This window comes from Nycticebus coucang, chromosome 18 (assembly GCF_027406575.1).
Source record: "Nycticebus coucang isolate mNycCou1 chromosome 18, mNycCou1.pri, whole genome shotgun sequence".
In the NCBI taxonomy this organism is placed as follows: Eukaryota; Metazoa; Chordata; class Mammalia; order Primates; family Lorisidae; genus Nycticebus; species Nycticebus coucang.
Window position 1 is genome coordinate 34,086,009 of NC_069797.1, and position 23,414 is coordinate 34,109,422.

At 38.0% G+C, this 23,414-nt stretch overlaps 2 protein-coding genes across 6 annotated transcripts in view; one reads left to right on the forward strand and one right to left on the reverse strand.

Annotated features, from left to right (window-relative positions):
- NF1 (neurofibromin 1) overlaps nt 1-23,414 on the forward strand; it is a 308,789-nt gene that overhangs the window by 240,165 nt on the left and 45,210 nt on the right. For all 4 annotated transcript variants that reach the window (XM_053567657.1, XM_053567660.1, XM_053567661.1 and 1 more), the window contains 4 exons: nt 14,588-15,020; nt 15,715-16,055; nt 19,103-19,305; nt 22,950-23,143. In XM_053567657.1, the coding sequence (XP_053423632.1) occupies nt 14,588-15,020; nt 15,715-16,055; nt 19,103-19,305; nt 22,950-23,143 (1,171 nt within the window). The remainder of the gene's footprint in view (nt 1-14,587; nt 15,021-15,714; nt 16,056-19,102; nt 19,306-22,949; nt 23,144-23,414) is intronic.
- On the reverse strand, nt 280-4,000 carry EVI2A (ecotropic viral integration site 2A). 2 transcript variants are annotated; one of them, XM_053567664.1, is made up of 3 exons: nt 3,748-3,948; nt 1,926-2,029; nt 280-1,316 (listed from the first exon to the last, which is right to left on the reverse strand). In XM_053567664.1, exon 3 carries the CDS (start codon nt 1,297-1,299, stop codon nt 553-555), a length of 747 nt encoding a protein of 248 aa, XP_053423639.1. In that variant the 5' UTR covers nt 1,300-1,316; nt 1,926-2,029; nt 3,748-3,948; the 3' UTR covers nt 280-552. The 2 variants fall into 2 exon arrangements, with proteins under 2 accessions (XP_053423639.1, XP_053423640.1); XM_053567665.1 differs by lacking the exon at nt 1,926-2,029 and having other exon boundaries at nt 3,748-4,000.

Here is a 23,414-nt window from a genome sequence, read left to right on the forward strand (position 1 = left end):
TTAAAAGTTTTGATTTAATATTTATGGTAGAAAAACAGTTTCTCATGTGTGCCATATGTAAAAATGAAAGCATAGGACTAAAATTAGTTGTGTTGATAGATGAGCTGATATGTAATCTGCCACGTCCAGCAAAGAAGTTACCATTAAATTATATAGTTCAACTCTATGCATTAGGAACTTGACATTCTGTTGAATGTTGCAATATATGCATGACCTCTAAGGACACACTAAAATTCTTCAGAATTTAATTACATTCAGATTAAGATCATCTAACTACTATTGCTGAATAGGGGATGTTTTTTAATTATCTCTTGCTCTCTGTTAGTCTCCTCAAGCTATCTTTAAAACTTTCCTCAAATGCTTGATGATTTTACTATTTGCTTTTGAAATCATTCAGTGTCCAAAAAAGTTTATAGCTTAGGTATTTAAGTAAGCAGTCATACTTCTCCCTTTCTTGCCTGCTTGACTTAAATTAAATTGTAAGGCCTACCATCACAAATTTTAGATCATCAGCCCAACACTTTGGCATTAAATACCAAATTGACTTCATTTTTACTTTTTAACCATTCCCATTGCTACTTTGCATTTTTCTTCACTAACCCATCTGTTAGTGAGTTTTTCAGTTCCTTCTTCATCTTTTCTTTCCCTTGTAGCTGTGAGCACTCCAGTAGATTGCATCATTAGGTTGGGTCCTGTGAGTTGTTTTGCTCGTTTCCAAGTGTCTGATTCAGCAGGCCATAGACCACTGCTTGCCAGAAAATCGCCATTGCTTCTAGGCTGACGCTTGCCTACTGATTTCATTCGTCTGAGAGATGAGACTTTGTTTGCCAGAACCACAGTTGATAAAAATAGAAGGGTACAGATAAGAAAAAGCACTGCAATTATAATTAAGCAAATTAGCATAGCCATGTTGCTGTTGTTTTCCTCACAGACATCCTTTTTGAAAATTTCACTCTGACTTACGCTTGTGTTTTCAATGCTCTGTACTGTTGGAGAACTCTTCCTGACAACAGAAGGTATATAAAGCTCCTGTTTAGATTTAGAAGTTACAACTTGAGATGTTGCCATTTCAGGCATGTTTGTAGAATTACCTTTATAATCTGCTTCAGGAGTTACAGAGTTGGTGTTAATGTTTTCATTTTGGTTCCTGCCCATCTTGTTTTTAATAACTGAATCCCAGGCAGTAGTACTATTAGCCCACAGCCGGGTATAGTTCGCTTTTGTTCCAGGAGACAAAGAAAAAACTGTTGTCATCAGAACGGCAAGATGCAGGTAATGTCCTATGTGTTCCATGTCCATGAGTATCCACTGGTTATCTGTGGGGATAGGAGTATAACTTGTTAATTTGTGAAATAGTAATGGTTCTTAGCTTTGGTGATTATAGCTAAAAGATAGTTGAGATATTACAAGCTTACCCCTACATTAGTTACTCTGTTTGAATTCCTTCTCAACTGAATTTTTTTCCTATTCTTAGACGATGTACAAAGAAGAACTTTAATTGCTATTATACTTCTGGGTGCCAGAGTTAGCATTATAAATAACTACTAATCATTTTAAACTGAATAACATGGCTTTGTATAGTTTTCACCCTGTTAAGCATGCTAGACTTCTGCTTTGAGTCAAATACTTCTGCTTTATACTTTTTTGATTCCTCCTTTAAAAAAAAAAAAATTAAGGATTATTCTTGCAGAAACTCCCTACCCTCTAACTAATCTGTCACTGTCTTTACAGCAAAGGAGGAATATGGCCTTGGGCATTTTGCTTCTTGTATGAAAAGAAAATGCAAAATTACTTTTTGGTAGGGAGGAGGGAATGTTTGGTATCAGCCAAAAAAATAGGAATTAGAGATGTTCCTTTTTCTTTTTAGGTGTTTATCTTGAAGCTTAGAAAAAGCTGGAACTTAGAAATATCTTCCCGGTACTTACAAAAGCAATTTTATGGTGGTAGTTCTCTCTTTTCACCTCTGTTTCCCCTGATTTATTGTGACTTTCTGAAAGCAAAGGTATGCCAGTTTTCTCAGTGTAATAATCTGGAAAAATAAAGAAAAAGCAGATTTCTCCTGAATAACCTTAGACGTTCAACAAAAGTTGTTGGCTTTTTTCCAGCATCCTTTATACCTAGCGTTTTTTCCTGATTTGACATAATTCTAAAAAAGAAATTATGTAATAAAATGGAAAGAAATAGAACGTCAGGATCCTGGGAGTTTAGAATGCAATGAAAGATCATAACCATCTCAACATATAATTGAAAAAGTCGAATTTCAGTTTTAGCTCTGAGCTTCCTGGAAGCCGGTACAAAAAGGGAACAAGTTATATTCTAAATTCTCATTATATACCATATGATTATATGTTTAAATAGAACTGGCATATCTTAGAATTTAATAGTTCCAGGTACTGCTAACATAGCAGGAAAGATTTATCATCATTATTAAGATATCTTATAGTAACATACCACTTTGTCCTAAGCCACTTTTGAAAGAATATTTTATTGTTTGCATTTATTTGAAGGAACTAAAAACAAAACTAGATTGTTCTCTTGACATTTACAAAATGAAATTGTCTAGTTAAGAACGCCATGTATTCTATAAAATGGAAATCTTCTCACACTTAAATGTGCATGAGAGTACTTTTTGGTTGTTGTTGTTTTTTTTTTTTTTTTTGGTACATATTCTGATTTATTAGGTCTCGGTGGGGCCTGAGAGTCTATATTTCTAAACTCACTATTAAGCAACACAGATGGCATTGCCAGTCATGCTTGTGAGCATCAAGGTATTTTATAAGAAATGGTTATTAGTTGTTGTCAGGTAACTTTTGAATACTATTGAAATGCAGAAATTAAGAATAATGTGATATGTTAAGTTATACAAACAAAAGTAACATATAATGTTCTAAGGTTAAGGCTCCTTTTTGGGCTATGACCTTGAAAAAAGACAGTTAAGGCTACGTATACTGGCTTTTGTGAAAGTATCTTTTGTGTAGCAGTGTTCAGCTTCAGTTTTTAAGTTGAATGACATAAATCATTAGATACTTTATGATTCTTTCAAAAAATACTTGAAATTGGGCTAGCAAGTAATCTTCATTCTTTTATACTAGACCAGACTGCTACATTAGATTCTACAATAATTTAAAGTGGGTTATTCTTGTCACATTATTGCTCTGACAGTGTAGTACACATCGTAGTATTTGTGCACATTTTAACAGTGCTCACCACGGGACAGAGAATAGGCCCGCTGTTGATTGTCTCCAGCCAGATGTACAGCCATGCCCAGCCAAATAAACAAGCTGCTAACAAAATGAGACCTTCTCTTACCCCCACTAAAGCCTGAGAATTGAGGACTGTTTCTACATCTCTAATTTATGCCATACAGGCCAGGTCATATTTTCAGAAGTTTTCTTTATCCCTGGTCATTTTCAATAAAATTTATAATGCCTAAGCATTAGTAATGAGACATTTATTTTTTAACCTTTAAAAAAAATAATAAAACTTTCCGGTTCACTTGTGGAGTCCTAATACAGAACTTTTCTAATCCTAATTAAAGAACTCCAGGTTGATGGTAAATCTTTCCCATTTCTAACTTAAATTTTACATAATAGTACAGAAAAAAAAAAGCACCATACATTTTCAATCACATGATTCTACTTTGTTAGTGAGATTCTTAAGACAGTCTTTGAAAGCACTTCCTCAAATGCCAATCTGTACAAAGTTAGAAGTGAAAGGGCATAAGAAAAGCCGTTTAATATAACCTACCTTACAAAATGCTTGGTGAAAATCTGATTGATTATAATGTGATTCTAATAACTCCTTTTCTTCTTTTCCTATTTAAAGCAGAACAGACTTGGAGAATATGAACCTTAAAGTAAATCTGCAGTAAAAAAGGATATGTGCAGCTAGTTTTCCACTTTTAAAACCAAACCACAGATGACACATTTCCTTTCCGCTGCAACTAAAGCACATGTCACAAGGAAAAGAAAAAAAGAAAAAAAAAACCTCCAACTTGTCTAGTTGGCCACTGGCATGACAGGAGGCTTTGTAGAACAAATCTCCGCCTCCAGAACAGGGAGGGTTCTTCACTTCATTCCTTTTGACCTTGTCCTCATTGTGTACGCCTGCAACCAGCAATTGAATGATTTGTTGTTGTGGTGGTGGTGGTGGTTATTATTATTATTAAAAAGAGGTTTTAAAATGGCATCTTCCCTGCAGCATTAAAATCTTCTAAAAATTGTATTCGTATGCTACAGACCAGTTTGAAATGTGCGTTTGGATCTTCAGAGTATTGTTCAGATAAGAGAAACAATGATAATATAACTGGCATTTAAAATTGCAGAACCACAATGATTTGAGAAAGTATCTGGTAAACTTAGATTATGTGGGACAGAAAATGCTTTTGTGTGGTCTACTCCCTTCAAATGTCCTGTTGTCACCTCAGATTCAACATGCCTAACAGACTATATTTTTTCTTTTAAAGCAGCTACCCCCCCACCCGCCGTGATCTCTCTGTTTCTGTTCAGGTAGTAACGTTGTCTATAATCTCAGAAGCAAATCCTTTTAATTTTGTCAGTCCTGACCTGACTTTGAATCATTTTGGTCCTTCCTTCATATTCTTGGAACAGTTTCTTCTTTCCTATTTTTACTGTCACAGTAGTATTTTTAGATCCTTATTAGGTCATACCTAGACTACCACAATAAGCTTTTACTAGGCCCTATGCCTTTATATATCATGTATATATCACTTTCTTTGGTCATATCGCCCCTTTCAAAAAAAAGTTGAATAATTCCCTAATAGTTACTGCTGTGATTCAGAAATTTTTTTTTGTTTTGTTTTTTGTATTTTTTTTTTCTTTTGCAGTTCCTGGCTGGGGCTGGGTTTGAACCCACCACTTCCGGCATATGGGGCTGGCGCCCTACTCCTTTGAGCCACAGGCCCTGCCCCAGAAATGTTTTTGTACATGAAGATCAGATGAGAAGGTTCTTTAAAAGCAGTAAAAAATGTCCGCACTGTACTACTTAGATTCATATTTAATAGGTCTTGGCTGAGACTGATGCCAGTAGTCCACAGAACATACTCTGAGGAACAGTGAGCCCCTAGGAGAAAACTCGTGCCCCTTGGTTGAACAGTAATAAATTGATTGCCACACATGAAAAAAGTTTTCTTTTCCTTGGAGCCACAGTATTTTATTAGGTCAAGATAGGGCAAGAGACATCTGAGTTATATAACCTTCACAAGACCCCAGGCTCACAACTGGCATAAGTTAAATATTACTCACATGGTAATTAATGCGTTAATTTGGTTATTATGTATTTTCCGAGTTTTATCTCAGAATTTATCCCAGCTATAAAATAGCTGTTTGCTCAACACGTTTAGTTACCTGCTTTACCTCTTTCTTTTTTTTTTTTTTTTTTTGTAGAGACAGAGTCTTACTGTACCGCCCTCCGGTAGAGTGCCATGATGTCACACGGTTCACAGCAACCTCTAACTCTTGGGCTTATGCGATTCTCTTGCCTCAGTCTCCCAAGCAGCTGGGACTATAGGCGCCCGCCACAGCGCCCGGCTATTTTTTAGTTGCAGTTTGGCTGGGGCTGGGTTTGAACCCCCCACCCTCAGCATATGGGGCCGGCGCCCTACTCACTGAGCCACGGGTGCTGCCCTGCTTTACCTCTTTCCATGAGGCCTGCCTAGTCTCTCCTCTTGTTGAGTTATAAATTCCTCCTACCTCTGTCAGTCACTTTATCTTCTATGCAGCTATCACTGGCTGCCCAGTTTGTGTTGATCTCTCCCTCTTTTGAATTTAATAGCAATACTTTTCTCTGTAGTTCCTTTAATGAGTTTAATTATGAACTATACTGCCTCATATTTTTTTTTTTTTTTATTGCTGGTGATTCATGGAGGGTACAAGAAACCAGGTTACACTGATTGCATTTGTTTAGGTAAAGTCCCTCTTATAGTCGTGTCTTGCCCCCAAAAGGTGTAGTACACACCAAGACCCCACCCCCCCTCCTTCCCTCCCTCTGCTCTTCCTTTCCCCCACCCCTCCCTCCTTCTTTCTCTCTCTGCTCTCCCTTTCTCCCACCCCCACTGTGTCATTAATTGTCGTTAATTGTCCTCATATCAAAATTGAGTACATAGGATTCATGCTTCTCCATTCTTGTGATGCTTTACTAAGAATAATGTCTTCCACTTCCATCTAGGTTAATACAAAGGCTGTAAAGTCTCCATTTTTTAATGGCTGAATAGTATTTCGTGGTGAACATATACCACAGCTTATTAATCCATTCCTGGGTTGCTGTTTCCACATTTTGGCAATTGTAAATTGAGCTGCAATAAACAGTCTACTGCAAGTGTCCTTATGATAAAAGGATTTTTTTCCTTCTGGGTAGATGCCCAGTAATGGGATTGCAGGATCAAATGGGAGGTCTAGCTTAAATTCTTAGAGTGTTCTCCATACTTCCTTCCAAAAAGGTTATATTAGTTTGCAGTCCCACCAGCAGTGTAAAAGTGTTCCCTGCTCTCCACATCTATGCCAGCATCTGCAGTGTTGAGATTTTGTGATGTGGGCCATTCTCACTGGGGTTAGATGGTATCTCAGGGTGGTTTTGATTTGCATTTCTCTAATAATTAGGGATGAGCATTTTTTCATATGTTTGTTAGCCATTCATCTGTCTTCTTTAGAGAAGGTTCTATTCATGTCTCTTGCCCATTGATGTATGGGATTGTTGGCTTTTTTCATGTGGATTAATTTGAGTGCTCTATAGATTCTAGTTATCAAGCTTTTGTCTGATTCAAAGTGTTGTGTGACCGGAGACACGAAAGAACAGCAGCTTTGCCGTGGGTATAAGCTCGCTCCTGCAATTATTAAGGGTAAATAAGAAACAGACTACACAGTATGGGATGGCGTGTAGTGAAGTTCTTTATTCAGGGATTTTATTTTATATACTTCGAGTCACGTACACACTTAATCTATCATCTGTTAGTTTCACCATTACCTCATTTTACCTATCTTGTAAGGAAATACCCTGTTACCACATCAACACAATCACTTCTGCAGTAAACAACCTCTGCTAGACACTGACTAATCTTTTGGGCAGGTATCTAAATAAAGATCACAAAGAAGAAAGCAGCCACAGGGGAACAGAGTTAATGGAAGAGTACCTTCAAGCGTTCACTCAGTTTACTCAGCATGAAGTAACGACTGTGTCTCTCCTCAGGGCAGAGCACCTATACACCTCTGACAATATGTTTGTAACATATGTCAACCCTCTGGCCCGAATCTCTGAGGAAGGGTGGCATGCCCTTCGGCCTCAGGCTTAACGGGGAGCACAACTTCAGAGAATTGGCTTGTGGAATTTTAACTTCAGGCAAGCTAACTCTACGCGTGTCCCATAGGGGCCCAGGCCCCTTAAGCCTCTGCAAGAATAGCAAACCGTTTTAAATTCACACTGAGTTCACTTTGTGTGCTTGATATAGGATATGTTTATTTCTAAATATTATCCTACACAAAATATACAAATATCCTTTTGCATTGTGTAGGTTGTCTATTTGCTTTGGTTGTTGTCTCCTTAGCTGTACAGAAGCTTTTCAGTTTAAGTCCCATTTGTTTATTTTTGTCATCGTTGCAATTGCCACAGCAGTCTTCTTCATGAAGTCTTTCCCCAGGCCAGTATCTTCCAGTGTTTTTCCTATGCTTTCTTTGAGGATTTTTATTGTTTCATGCCTTAAATTTATGTCCTTTATCCATCTTGAATCAATTTTTGTCAGTGGAGAAAAGTGTGGGTCCAGTTTCAGTCTTTCACATGTGGATATCCAGTTCTCTCAGCACCGTTTATTGAATAACGAGTCTTTCACCCAGTGGAGGTTCTTGTTTGGTTTATCCAAGATTAGGTGGTTGTAAGATGTTAGTTTCATTTCCTGATTTTCTATTCGATTCCAAATGTCTATATCTCTATTTTTATACCAGTACCATGCTGTCTTGACCACTATGGCTTTGTAGTATAGCCTAAAATCTGGTATGCTGATGCCCCCAGCTTTGTTTTTATTACTAAGAACTGCCTTAGCTATACAGGGTATTTTATGGTTCCATACAAAACACAGAATCATTTTTTCCAAGTCTTGAAAGAAGGATGTTGGTATTTTAATAGGGATGGCATTGAATCGGTAGATTGCTTTGGGAAGTATAGACATTTTAACAATATTGATTCTTTCCAGCCATGAGCATGGTACGTTCTTCCATTTGTTAATATACTCTGCTATTTCCTTTCTTAGGATTTCATAATTTTCTTTATAGAGGTCCTTCACCTCCTTCGTTAGGTATATTCCTAGGTATTTCATTTTCTTTGAAGCTATGGTGAAGGGAGTCGTGTCCTTAATTAGCCTTTCATCTTGACTGTTATTGGTGTATACAAAGGCAACTGACTTGTGGACATTGATTTTTATATACTGAGACATTACTGTATCTTTTGATGACTTCCAGGAGTCTTGTGGTTGAGTCTTTGGGGTTCTCTAAATATAAGATCATGTCGTCAGCAAAGAGGGAGGGGAGAGTTTGACCTCCTTTGCTCCCATTGGATGCCCTTTATTTCCTTGTCTTGCCTAATTGTATTGGCTAGAACCTCCAGCACTATGTTGAATAGTAATGGTGATAGAGGACAACCTTGTCTGATTCCAGTTCTAAGAGGAAAAGCTTTCAGTTTACCCTATTTAGTAAAATATTAGCTGTGGGTTTGTCATAGATAGCTTCGATCAGTTTAAGAAATGTGCCACGTTTGCCCATACTCTTCAGTGTTCTAATTAGAAAAGGATGCTGGATTTTATCAAATATTTCTTCTGCATCTATTGAGAGGATCATATGGTCTTTGTTTTTGCTTCTGTTAATACAGTGGATAACGTTTATGGACTTGCGTATGTTAAACCAGCCCTGCATCCCTTGGATAAAACCTACTTGATCATGATTGTATGACTTTTTTGATGATAAGCTGTAATCTATTGGCTAGGATTTTGTTGAGAATTTTTGCATCTATATTCATTAGTGAAATTGGCCTGAAATTCTCCTTTTTAGTTGGGTCTTTTCCTGGTTTTGGTATTAGGGTCATGTTTGCTTCATAGAATGTATTGGGGAAGATTCCTTCCTCCTCAATTTTTTGGAATAATTTCTGCAGTATGGGTATAAGGTCTTCCTTGAAAGTTTGATAAAATTCTGGTGTGAAGCCATCCAGACCAGGGCATTTTTTTGTTGGAAGATTTTTTTATTGTTTCTTTAATCTCAGTGCTTGAAATTGGTCTGTTCAGGAGCTCTATTTCTTCCTGGCTAAGTCTAGGGAGAGGGTGTGATTCCAAATATTGATCCTTTTCCTTCACATTGTCAAATTTCTGGGCATAGAGTTTCTGGTAGTATTCAGAGATAATCTCTTTTATCTTTGTGGCATCAGTTGTTATTTCCCCTTTATCATTTCTGATTGAGGTTATTAGAGATTTTACTTTTCTATTTCTAGTTAGTCTGGCCAAAGGTTTATCTATTTTATTTATTTAAAAAAAAAAAAAAAACAGCTCCTTGTTTCATTAATTTTCTGAATGATTCTTTTGTTTTCAATTTCATTGTTCTCTGACTTAATTTTGGATTTTTCTTCTGCTGGGTTTAGGCTTAGATTATTCTTCCTTTTCCGGTTCCATAAAATGGCTTGTGAGTTTGTTGATGCGCTCTCTTTCTGTTTTTCGAATATAGGCATCTAAAGCGATAAATTTTCCTCTCAGAACTGCTTTTGCCATATCCCACAAGTTTTGGTAGCTTGTGTCTTCATTGTTGTTATGCTCAAAGAAGTTAACGATTTCCTGTTTTATTTCTTCCTGTACCCAACTGTCATTCGACAGAAAGTTGTTTAATTTTCATGCCTTTTTTGGGGTTGAACATTTTTGTTGGTGTTGAGTTCCACCTTTAGTGCCTCGCGATTTGAGAAGATACAAGGTAAAATTTCAATTTTTTTGATTCTGTTGAGGTTTGTTTTGTGTCCTAGGATATGATCAATTTTGGAGAATGTTCCATGGGATGATGAGAAGAATGTATATTCTTTATCTTTGGGATGGAGTGTTCTGTATGCATCTGTCAAGCACAGTTGTTCTAGGGTCTCATTTAAGTTTTTTATACCTTTGTTTAATTTCTGTTTAGAGGATTTGTCCAGCTCTATAAGAGCAGTGTTAAAGTCCCCTGTTATTATGGTGTTATAGGCTATCATATTGCTCAGACTGAGTGAAGTCTGTTTCAAGAATCTGGGAGCATTTAAATTGGGTGCATAAATATTTAGAATCAAAACATCTTGTTGTATTTTTCACTTGACCAATATAAAGTGACCATCTTTGTCTTTTTTGACTTTAGTTACTTTAAATCCACATGTATCTGAAAGTAAGATTGCGACTCCTCTTTTCTTCTGAATTCTGTTTGCCTGAAAAATTGTTTTCCAACCCTTAATTCGGAGTTTTAATTTGTCTTTTGAAGCTAGGTATATTTCCTGCAGACAGCAAATGGATGGCTTGTGTTTTTTAATCCAGTCAGCCAATCCATGCCTCTTCAGTGGGGAATTCAAGCCATTAACATTTGTTAAGATAATTGATAAGTATGGTAGTGTTCTATTCGTCTTATTTTGTGAGAGTCTATTGCTTAGTTTTATCTTTTGCATCAGTGTGGAAGTTAGGTTTTGTCTTTTAATTTCTGAGTTCTTACTTTGCTGTTGATCCATTGCGATGGTCAGTGTATAGAACAGGTTGAATATTTCCTTTAGAGCTGGTCTTGTTGTGGCAAATTTCCTCAATGTTTATATATCAGTAAATGATTTGATTTTTCTGTCAATTTTAAAGCTTAGCTTAGCAGGGTATAGAATTCTGGGCTGGAAATTGTTCTGTTTAAGTAGATTAAAGGTAGATGACCATTGTCTTCTTGCTGGAAAGTTTCATTAGAGAAGTCTGCAGTTACCTGGATGGATTTGTCCCTGTAGGTCAACTGGCACTTACTCCTGGCAGCTTGAAGAATCTATTCTTTTGTCTTGACTTTGGACAGGTTCATCACAATGTGTCTTAGAGAAGCTCTATTAGAGTTGAGGCAACTTGGGGTCCAATATCCCTCTGAAAGGAGTATATCGGAATCTTCGGTGGTATTTGGGAACTTTTCATTTATAATATTCTCTAGTATGGCTTCCATTCCCCTGGGGCGTTCTTCTTCCCCTTCTGGGATACCTATCACGCGTATGTTTGAACGCTTCATAATGTCCCATAATTCTGTCAATGAATGTTCTGCTTTCTCTCTCTTCTTTTCTGCCTCTTTAACTATCTGAGTTATCTCAAGAGCTTTGTCTGCTACCTCTGAGATTCTTTCTTCTCTGTGGTCTGATCTGTTGTTGATACTTTCTATTGCATCTTTAAGTTCCCTAGTTGGCTTTTTCAGTTCCTTCAGCTCTGCTATATCCTTTCTATATTCTTCATATCATTCATCTCTTATTTGATTCTGTTTTTGGATTTCCTTTTGGTTATTTTCCACTTTATCAGCAGTTTCCTTGATTGTTTCCATCATTTCCTTCATTGTTTTCATCACCTATATTCTAAATTCCCTTTCTGTCATTTCTAACGTTTCTCTGTAGGTGGCATCCTCTGCAGTAGTTACCTCACAGTCCCTTGGAGGGGGTTGCTCTGGACTGGTTTTTCATGTTGCCAGAATTTTTCTGCTGATTCTTTCTCATGAGTGTTTTCTTTTATTTGTTTCCTTGCCCTAATTTTCCTTTTACTTCCTCCTGCTCTTTAAGTTACCATGCCTCTGGCCTAGGGTTTTGATGAGTCCTTTTGATACAGGATCAGAAGGATGAGAAGATTGAAGAGCAAGAAGGGTAAAAAGAAATAAAAAAAAAAAAGAAGAGAAAGGAAGGTGGCGCCTATGGCTCAAAGGAGTAGGGCGCCGGCCCCATATACCAGAAGTGGTGGGTTCAAACCCAGCCCTGGCCAAAAAAAAGAAAAAAGAGAAAGGAGAGGGGGTGAGTGAGTAAAAGGGAATATTGCCAAAAAGAGGAGAGGCACAGAAAGAGGGAGACAGGAACAATATAGGTGTACCGTAGGGTGCTTTGACCCAAACTTAAAAACCCCCAACCTCTGGGGGTGCCGGGTTGGGTGATTCCCTTGAGGTCAGCAGCTCTTTTTGCTAGCCCGTTCGGACATAGTACCCCACCTCCACCAAGTAGAAAGGAAAGACAAAAATGCTATAAATCAAACCAAAACAAGCAAACAAAACTTTATGGGATAAAATTGGGGTTAAAAACAAATAATAGAGTTAGAAACGTTAGCAAAAATGAAGTTCTAATTGTTAAGGTAAGAATGGAAAATTATATTTAAACTAGAAAAATGAAGAAAGGGGCGGCGCCTGTGGCTCAAGGAGTAGGGCGCCGGTCCCATATGCCAGAGGTGGCAGGTTCAAACCCAGCCCCGGCCAATAACCAAAAAAAAAAAAAAGAAAAAAAGAAAAATGAAGAAAGAAAAGAAGGGGGGAAAAAAATCTAGAGGGAAAATGTTGAAAGTTAAAAAAAAAAAACAAAGCAGTATGTATATATCTTGCTGAATATTGTCTGGGCAACAGGTGATCTTCTAGGGTATGAGATGTTAATCACAATGCTGATACGCCTGGAGGCCTCTGCTGATTTCTCAAACTCCACAGGGCGGATAGCCTAAATCTCTCCTCAGCCCACTTAAAAGTCACTTTAAACTGCTAACCTTTGCCAAGCAAAAGCTTTCCCAGGAAAGCACTTGTCGCTAGGATCACTCCTGAAGTGGCTGTCCACTTACCCAGTGTGTCAAAACCGGTCTCATTCTATGCTTTGAGGGCCAAGACTGTAAGGCATCTCAGTCCCTGCCTTTAGGCTGCTCAGTCACTAGATTACTCGCCCAAGGTCTCCCGCCTGATCCTCCTCGCTCTGCAACACTGAGTGCAGAGCTTGCCTGGGCAGTTCTCCCACAATGGCTTCTCCTGGCCCACAGGCAAACACTGTTAGCTCCGCCCAACTCAGTAGCTCAGTCTGGGGCCCTAGACAACACGTTAAGTCCCTTTGCACTCTTGCCCAAGCTCTCCCAAGGTAGTTCAAGTGAGTGCCAAGTCCAAAAAAAAAAAACAAAATAGCTCATAGGTCAAGGCTTTTACGGTTTGCATTCTCACTGCTGCTGTACTTAAAGCTGCCAGCAGGATTAGACCAAACGAACACACACAACCACTTGCCAGTTTTCCACTGCTTTTGTCCTCCTCCTGGGGTCCAGAAGTCTATCGTTGAGTACCTGTGGCCCCAAAGGGATGTTTCCCACCAGCCAGAGATGTTGGGAGTCTTCTCTTCCCAGTCTCACCATGCCCAGTTGCAAGGATGCTGTTACTGGGCCACCATCTAGCTCCTCCCCCCACCTCATATCTTTTATCTTGAAATAGTTCTGTTTTGTTTTAAAATCATTTAACTTATTATGTTTTTATCTTATTTTGATGATTTATTGATATATAGTAATTATATGTATTGATGAAGTACATGCTATATTTTTGATAATGCATACAATGTATAATGATCAAATCAGGGTAATCAGGATATTCATCATCCCAAATATTTATCTATTTATTTATTTTTGGTGTTAGAAACATTTTAGATCTCTTCTTCTAGCTATTTTGAATACAGTAAGTTACTTTAAACTATACTCACCCTGCTTTGCACTTGTTCCTTCTGTCTAACTTTATACACATTATCTCACCTCTGAGGTAATGGTATTTGTCTTCCCTTACTTACTAATACTATCACCAAAGTCATGAAATATAGACAGCGTTGATCTGAGTTAATACAGGTTGTTTAGACTTACCATTTTTTTCGGGGCTTTCTTATGGTCCTCACCAGGGTTACTCATATTCACTAGTGCTAAATTCACTTCATTTGGTTTTAAGCAGCATGTTATGATTAATAAGGCTTAATAAAAAAATAATATTTTATTGGCTTACACAGCTGAAAAACCCAGGGATAAATTTGATCCTAGGAGAGGCGTGGCTTTATGGCTTAAATTATACGACCAGGCCCTCAGTTTCTCTTTTCATCTGTCAGCTCCTCTTCTGTTTTTAGGCAGGCTTTTCTTGCGTATCTCAAGATAGGAACTAGCAACTCTCAGAGCTTTGTATTCTTGTTTATAAACATCGGAAAAGAAAAGCATCGTATCTCAATAGTTTAAGCTGAAGTCCCTAAATTGAACTTCTTTGTCCCTGGCTGTATCGGTTTGAGTCGTGTGTTATTTGCTGAATCCGGCTCTGGTCAAGATGGGATAAACGAATTGGCGAAAGCCCCAGATCTCCCGGCGGGTAGGCAGTCAGCCAGTGCTCACTGTCCTCTTCCTTTTCTGATTGAGGGGCAAAGTTTTCATTGTTGCTGTTGCTCAAAATTTTTGAGTTAAAGATTTGTCTCTTCCCTTTTACCTTTGAATAGCTGTTTTATATTATTCTTTCTGGAAAGCTAATTAGAATATAAAGAAATAAAATAGACTAGTGGCATCTGTATATTTATTCAGAATTCTGTTAACAATCTGTTCTTTTTTTTTTGTCATCTTCCTTAGGTTCAAAACTGGGCAAATTAATGGTGATTTGCTGATATATCACGTCTTGTTGACTTTAAAGCCATATTATGCAAAGCCATATGAAATTGTGGTAGACCTTACCCATACTGGACCTAGTAATCGCTTTAAAACAGACTTTCTCTCTAAGTGGTTTGTTGTTTTCCCTGGCTTTGCTTATGACAATGTCTCTGCAGTCTATATCTATAACTGTAACTCCTGGGTGAGGGAGTACACCAAATATCACGAGCGGCTATTGACTGGCCTCAAAGGTAGCAAAAGGCTCATTTTCATAGACTGTCCTGGGAAACTGGCTGAGCACATAGAGCATGAACAACAGAAACTACCAGCTGCCACACTGGCTTTAGAAGAGGACCTGAAGGTATTCCACAATGCGCTCAAGCTCGCCCATAAAGACACCAAAGTTTCTATTAAAGTAAGTTTCAATCTTACCTTTGTAAGTGACTCCTCGCCTTTCTTGACTAACTAGGCTATATTCTGGCCTCCCTGGGTGTCCCCATAGTCATATATCAAATGTCAAGTAAAGTGTTGGCTTCTAGGGGTATGATTCTCGCTTTCGGTGTCAAACATCAAGTAAACCTACATGTGAGAAGACCGATATTTCATCTTCATGAACATGAGAGCTGTCCATTTAATTGTACTATAGGTTAGGTTGGAGGCAGAAGAATGTTGTAGAGAGGCCAGTTTGCTGTGTGTCAGTGGAATGGTAGGAACATATGGAGGTGGGAAAGTACCCAGTGAGAGTTCTGGTTATTACAGGCCTTTTGCAGAGTGAAGAACATGAACCTTGAGGGTAAAATCAGTTCTTTCCTAGGATTTTTGACCTATTTTAAAAACAAAAGTAATTGGTTCTGATGTTCTTAGTTTCTTTGGAGAGCGCTTATCACAATAATTATTATTTGAATATACAGGGTGTCCATAAAGTTCGTGTGCAGTTTACTCTGTTAACCGATTTAAATTGCACATGAACTTTATGTCCATCCTGTATAATGGTGATATTTCTTCTGAATGTGAAACATAGTGTGCTAGTTGGTTTTTGGAACCTCTCAGGATTCTATGTAATGGAATTTTAACTCTTCTTTGCTTTACCCCTTACCACTACTTTCCAGGTTGGTTCTACTGCTGTTCAGGTAACTTCAGCAGAGCGAACAAAAGTCCTAGGGCAATCAGTCTTTCTAAATGATATCTATTATGCCTCGGAAATTGAAGAGATCTGCCTAGTGGATGAGAACCAGTTTACCTTAACAATTGCAAACCAGGGCACGCCGCTCACATTCATGCACCAGGAGTGTGAAGCCATTGTCCAGTCTATCATTCACATTCGGACCCGCTGGGAGCTGTCACAACCTGACTCCATCCCCCAGCACACCAAGATTCGGCCAAAAGACGTCCCTGGGACGTTACTTAACATCGCATTACTTAATTTAGGCAGTTCAGATCCTAGTTTACGGTAAGTTTTTAAAAAGTTCATTTCAACTTTATTTAGATTTTGTTGCTTTTATTTTTTTTAATTTCAGAATATCATGGGGATACAGATGTTTTAGTTACATAAATTGTGAGCCATTTCAGTCAAAGTTATAAGTGAGTTTCTTGCTTTTAAAATGAGACTACTTGATAAGCTTTGAAACCAGCCTCTACCTTAGTACTGTAAATTGGAAGGTATGCCATGTTGGTTGACCAGTGTGACCTCATCAAGTTAGGGGATATCCACATGAACTGTGGAATTTTGAATAGGGTGATTCATACTAAACCAATACATGTTTTTTTCTCTGGGGAACTTTCATCTAAAACAGATATCATGGCAGGGTTTTTTTTTTTGTTTGTTTGTTTTTTCCCAAATAAAATATCCCTTTTTAGAAAATCTGCTCCTAAATTGTTTCCCCTACTCTGAATCTTCTAATTAAATTTTTCCATATTTAAAATATATCACTATTAAGTTCCTAATAGCTAAATCAGATTATCATTGCTTGACAATGGAAGGCCTGATGTTTAATAAGTCAGTAACATAGTTGCATACTTTGCGCCTATGAGAATCCTTTTAACAGGATTCTTGAAAGAAATTTTATGATAAGTGTGTCATCTGAGCATAGCATATTTGGTTCTTTTTAGGCTTAGTAATTTGAACATTGCATGTGGAAGGAGCCTGGCCTGTGCAGTCAGTAGATTTGGTTTAAACCTCGATCCCTATTTTCTAGCTGTGTGTGACTTTGGGCAAGGTACTGATGTTCTCTGAGCTCTGGTTTCCTCACTGGTAAAATAAAGGTTACGGTGCCTTCCTTATACATGCTACAATGGTTTAATAAATAGTATGTGAGGTAGGATAGTATAGCAGCCTAGGGCTTAGGAAATAGTAGTATGTGTAGTTTCTCCCCTACCTTTTTCCTCCCTGCCCAACATCTCTTTGTACCCCTTCTCCCCCATCTTTTTCATGTTAGGATAATTCTTTGTCTCAAGAACCCTAGGACTGTCAAGATTTTTACGGCTGTGAATTCATAGCTTCAAAAAATTTTCCCTGGGTATAAAATAGCCCACGTTTTATAGTGGGCCATCCAGGATTGCAAATATCAAGATTTCTTTGCCTAAATGAGCTTGTGGGGTCCATGAACTCTAAGAAATTGTACACAGAATTTTGTGTACGGTTAGCTTTAATTTTAACAGAGGGGTCTATGATACTTACCCCCAGGCTGAAGAAGCTCAATTCTTTACAGCTTTTGAAAAATACAGAGCAAAAGTTAATGTAAAAATAGTATAACTTAGAATTTCTAGGAGTTACTAAAAGATACATAAACTTGGAAGCAGTAGTATTTAATATTCTCATTTTTGGAAAAATGAAGCTGTAATTTCTAATTCTGAGTTCTTCTTAGAAGAATGCTAACAACCTTCTAATAATTATTAGCCTGGGAAAACCCATACACATCTCTAGTGCTACAAAGCAAGTGACAGCTTCTGCTTTTTACTGAAGCATGTCATTTAAGGAAAAAAAGCCTTTAAGCAGACTTAAATTTCAGTGACTTCCCCCCCCACCCCCCAGGTTATGATTATTGCATAAATATGTTAGTATAACAAAATTTCAGGAACAACTGAAATTTACTGAGCAGTCAAACTATTTTTTTTTTTGCCACATGAGGCAGAAAAATAAAAATTTTAAAATTGAGTCTTGACTTTTGGAGGCTATCTCCTAAATTGCTTAGATATCTTTTCGGACATTTGGAACTGAACTTTGATCCTAATGGAACCTGGATATTGAAGGTTTTTGTTTTCACGAGTTGTATGTGAGGTATTAAAGTGACAGGAGGAAAAATGGGGGGAACTTAATCATAAGTTAATTTTGGTTTTGATATCTAGTTTGTATGTAACTTTTAGGACACCCAGAATGAAATTCATTAGATGCTGATTAAAGATTTTAACATTCTAATAGCCGGGCGTTGTGGCGGGCGCCTGTAGTCCCAGCTGCTCGGGAGGCTGAGGCAAGAGGATCACACAAGCCCAAGAGCTGGAGGTTGCTGTGAGCCGTGTGACGCCACGGCACTGTACCAAGGGCAGTAAAGTGAGACTCTGTCTCTACAAAAAAAAAAAAAAAAAGATTTTAACATTCTAGGCGGCGGCGCCTGTGGCTCAGTGAGTAGGGCACCGGCCCCATATGCCAAGGGTGGCGGGTTCAAACCCAACCCCTGCCAAACTACAACAACAACAAAAAAAAATAGCCCGGCGTTGTGGCAAGCGCCTGTAGTCCCAAGCTGCTTGGGAGGCTGAGGCAAGAGAATTGCGTAAGCCCAAGAGCTGGAGGTTGCTGTGAGCCGTGTAACGCCACAGCACTCTACCTGAGGGCGGTACAGTGAGACTCTGTCTCTACAAAAATTAAATAAATAAATAAATAAAGATTTTAACATTCTAAATTGATGAGGGTCTGTCTCATTTCTCTTCTTATGATCCCCGTTATAATTGGATCTAGCAGGCGAGAGAGCTTACTAAAAATAAGATGTGCCTTAATCTGACTTTATTTTTATTGATCTACATTAGGACCCTAAATCTCTTGTTTGATGTCGCAGTAAAATGTCTGTTAGGCAGACCTATATACACCTCTGTCTTAGAAGACTCATAGTGCACTTCTGGTTATGTCAGCAATCTACCTTTTAATTAGCTGACCATGATGGTAGGTGCCTATAGTCCCTATTCAGGAGCCCAAGGCAGGAGGATTGCTTGAGCCCAGGACTTTGAGGCTGTAGTGAGCTATGAGCCACTGTACTCTAGCGCCAGTGATGTAGTAAGACTTTGTCTCAAAACAAACAAAAAAAGAATCTGCCTTTTTAAAAAATTCCCTCTTACTAAGGTGTATTTTGATTTTACCATAGAATCGTAACATCTCTAATTGATCGTAAAATTTAAAAATAATCGACTGTGCTTTGTAATAGAATCACAAGTTATATATTACAAAAAAATTTTGGATTTGTAAGGAAAAATACATTTTAAAACAACTTCATTTGTGTTTTCTCCTAGGTCAGCTGCCTATAATCTTCTGTGTGCCTTAACTTGTACCTTTAATTTAAAAATCGAGGGCCAGTTACTAGAGACATCAGGTTTATGTATCCCTGCCAACAACACCCTCTTTATTGTCTCTATTAGTAAGACACTGGCAGCCAATGAGCCACACCTCACGTTAGAATTTTTGGAAGAGTGTATTTCTGGATTTAGCAAATCTAGTAAGTAAAGATAATTTTCTTTAATACTAACAATATTCTAAGCAAATTCAAAGAAAATGCTTTCATTTCAGAATTTGCCAATGAAGTCATTCACTTATTATAGTTTTTACTGCCTCCCCCCCCTTCTAATTTTACATCTGTGTTGCCCTATACCTGAAAGAACTTCCTGGTAGGCCACATTGAGAAATCCACCAAAATTCTAACAATAAAAGCCAGGTGGAAGACTTTGGTACATGTCTCCGGACTTCTTACGAAGTATTTTCTTCACTGTTTCACTTTAATCAGCCTCAGCATTTCTTCTCTTGGCAGAAAATTCCACACAAAGTAACCAGGCTGTCTCCTTGATTTTAGGGAAATAGTCACTTTCTCTTTTCTTCCGGTCGACTTTGAACTATGATTTTATTGTATGTGCACAGTATTGGAGCATGCGGTGGCGCATAGTATAGGGTCCAGAGTCGGTCTTGACTTGGTTTTAATAAGTCTCATAAGTTTAACGTCTACTTGTTGTATCTGTCCATCTTCATACCATATAATAGTGTAAATGTCAATCTCTTCTCAGCTTATTTCCCGACATTTTATTCCTTTCCCCTCTCTTCTCATAATATATAAAACTTTTTTTTCCCGCATTCAAACACCTTGATTTTTTTGTATATTAGATAATTAAAAGCTTTAACAATTCTTCAGGACTAGGTCACTGGCTGGGCACAGTGGCTCATGGCTGTAATCCTGGCAATCTGGGAGGCCAAGGTGGGTGGATTGCCTGTGTTTAGGAGTTTGAAACCACCCTGAGCAAGAGCAAGATCCCAGCTCTAAAAATAGCCAGGCATTGTGGCGGGCGCCTGTGGTCCCAGCTACTTGGGAGGCTGAGGCAAAAAGATCACTTGAGCCCAAGAGTTTGAGGTTGCTGTGAGCTATGATGCCATAGCCCTCTACCGAGGATAACATAGTGAGACTCTGTCTCAAAAGGAAAAAAAAAAAAAGGAAGAAACAAGAGTGGGAAATGAATTAAGTTTGGTCTTCATCCTCACCATGCACCACAAGATACCACATAAGTTCTGGCTGTATTTGAGTTGAATGTAAAAGTCAGAACCATTTTTTAGAAAGAACAAAAAGAAGTGAATGTTGATGACTTTCTAGAGTAATGATACATGAAGCAAAAAAGTGACAGAACAAAGCAAAGGAAATGGAGAACTGATTTGACTGCATAAAACTTTAAAAAAACTCTACTCAAAAAACAAAGTAGGCGGCGCCTGTGGCTCAGTGAGTAGGGCGCCGGCCCCATATGCCGAGAGTGGCGGGTTCGGACCCAGCCCCGGCCAAACTGCAACAGAAAAATAGCCGGGTGTTGTGGTGGGCACCTGTAGTCCCAGCTGCTCGGGAGGCTGAGGCAAGAGAATCGCGTAAGCCCAAGAGTTAGAGGTTGCTGTGAGCCATGTGACGCCACGGCACTCTACCCGAGGGCGGTACCGTGAGACTCTGTCTCTACAAAAAATAAATAAATAAGCTTAAAAAAAAAAAAAGTAAAAGATAAATTAAAATCTAGGAAATACACTTGGAACAAATATGAGAAAAAGATTAACATCCTTAATCATGAAAAGTTCTTACAGAGTAGTAAGGAAAACGGACCAACAGTAACATGTAGATCATGCTAAGTATTTTTTTTTAATTTTTATTTATTTATTTTTTGAGACAGAATCTCATTTTGTCACCCTCGGTAGAATGCCGTGGCGTCACAGCTCACATCAACCTTAAACTCTTGGGCTTAAGCAGTTCTCTTGCCTCAGCCTCCCAAGTAGCTGGGGCTATAGACACCCACCACAATGTCTGGCTATTTTTTTTTGAGACTAGGGGTGGGTGGGTGGTCTTACTCTGGCTCAGGCTGGTCTCAAACCTGTGAGCTCAGGCAATCCATCCACCTCTGTCTCCCAAGTGCTGGGATTATAGGTGTGAACCACCACATCCGGCCCTAAGTATTTATATTTTAAGAAGTTCACTAATAAAATTTAAAAATGCAATTGAAAGAATAGTGAGCTATCAGCTATCAGATTGGCAAGAGTTTTTTTGTTTTTGTTTTTTTAATTTAGTCTTAGTGGTCTGTGTAATTGTGAACAGAGGTAATTTTTCTAAAAAGCTTTTTGGATATGGATATCAAGTCCCTTAAGATTGTTCAGACTTTGGGGCCTCATAATTCCACTTTTTATAATTTATCCTAAGAAACTTTAAGATGTTTAGCATAGGACTTTTAATTTATATTTTTAATTGAAGTACCTCTTGTCATCAATAAAGTGCCCAGACCATAAGTGAACAGCTTAATGAACTTTTACACATAAACACATCTTCCATATGAAGATACAGAACATTTCCAGCATCCAGGAGGATTCTGTCAGTACCATCCTTTACCGAGAGTAAGCACTATTGTGACCTCTGTTGCCATAGATTTATTTTGCCTACTCTAGAATATCATATATTTATAATAGCAAAAAATTGAAACAGTTAAAAGTTGAGCAGTAAAGAACTGATTAAGTTGTTGGAGCTTCATATGTAGTAGTATGACAATATTAAAAATATTTTTTTGTATAGAGTTTCAGTTTGGAAGACGAGAAGGTACTGTAGATGATGGCAGTGGTGCATGCCTACAGCATTGTGAATGTACTTAGAGGAACTGAACTGTACATTTAAAAGTGGTTACAGTAGTAAATTTATGTCTGTGAGACTGTAGGCAAAGTAAATAGAGGAATTTTCATAATCTTTTTTGTCTTTTTTTTTGGAGACAGAGTCTCACTATGTTGCTCCCAGTAGAGTGCTGTAGCATCACAGCTCACAGCAACCTCAAACTCTTGGGCTTAAGTGATTCTCTTGCCTCAGCCTCCCAAGTAGCTGGGACTACAGGCACCCGCCACAACGCCCGGCTACTTTTTTGTTGCAGTTGTCGTTGTTTTGGCAGGCCTGGGCCAGGTTCAAACCCGCTGGCCTTGGTGTATATGACTGGCGCCCCAGCCACTGAACTATAGGTGCCAAGCCTCTTTTTGTGTCTTATTTAAAGTTTAAAGTTTTTTCAAATAAAAAGTTAAAAAGTTTTTGGAGAATTTTTAGTGATTCATAAATCTTAGTATAATGTTTTGTGAAAAAATGTTCAGAGCATAGTGCATATACAGAATAATCCTAATTTTTATAGGGGAATGAGAAGTTCTCAACAGTTGTATAGTACATATACAAATAAATGCACATTATGTCTACATAGATTTGAAACTGTAAGGAGAGAGGACATGACACATCAATATATTAATATTAGTTTCATTTTTGTGGTGATGCTTTCTTTCTCCCAAACTTTCTATGATTACCATGTGTTCCTTTTATAATGAGAATAAAACTTAATTTTTTAACCAGAGGATAAATGACTAAAAGGGACAAAAATAAGACAGAACTTCAAATATTGGCTTACTGGCTTTTAAAATTACTTTATTCAAGGCTTGTTTCCTTTCTTCACCTCTGCCTGCAAAATTATATTTGCCAAGTCTCTTTTCTCTGGGCCCGCTTCTAGGTAATGGTCTTACTTTGTACCTCGCTCCCCCAATTCTTTATATTAAAATAATTGTTGGTATAATTTTCATTGACCATCTATGACAATAGTATTTTTTTTCCAGGTATTGAATTGAAACATCTTTGTTTGGAATACATGACTCCATGGCTATCAAATCTAGTCCGTTTTTGTAAGCATAATGATGACGCCAAACGACAGAGAGTTACTGCTATACTTGATAAGCTGATAACAATGACGATAAATGAAAAACAGATGTACCCTTCCATTCAGGCAAAAATATGGGGAAGCCTTGGGCAGGTATAAGTTTGTTTAGATATTTAGTATCTCCTTTTTGCAGATACTTATCTGATGCCAAATTTGTGCAAAGCACTGAACCAGGCACAAGGGATACGGCTGTAGAAAATACAATTTTCTCCTTCAGAAGGCATGCAGATACCCACCTAACTCTTCATCTGGTTCAAAATTGTAAATGTCTAATACGCATGCGTCTGAGCCAGAGTTATTTTAGCAGTCCTCCTCCATAGCATAATTACATAGAATTTAACTGTAGAAATCACTGACTGATGTC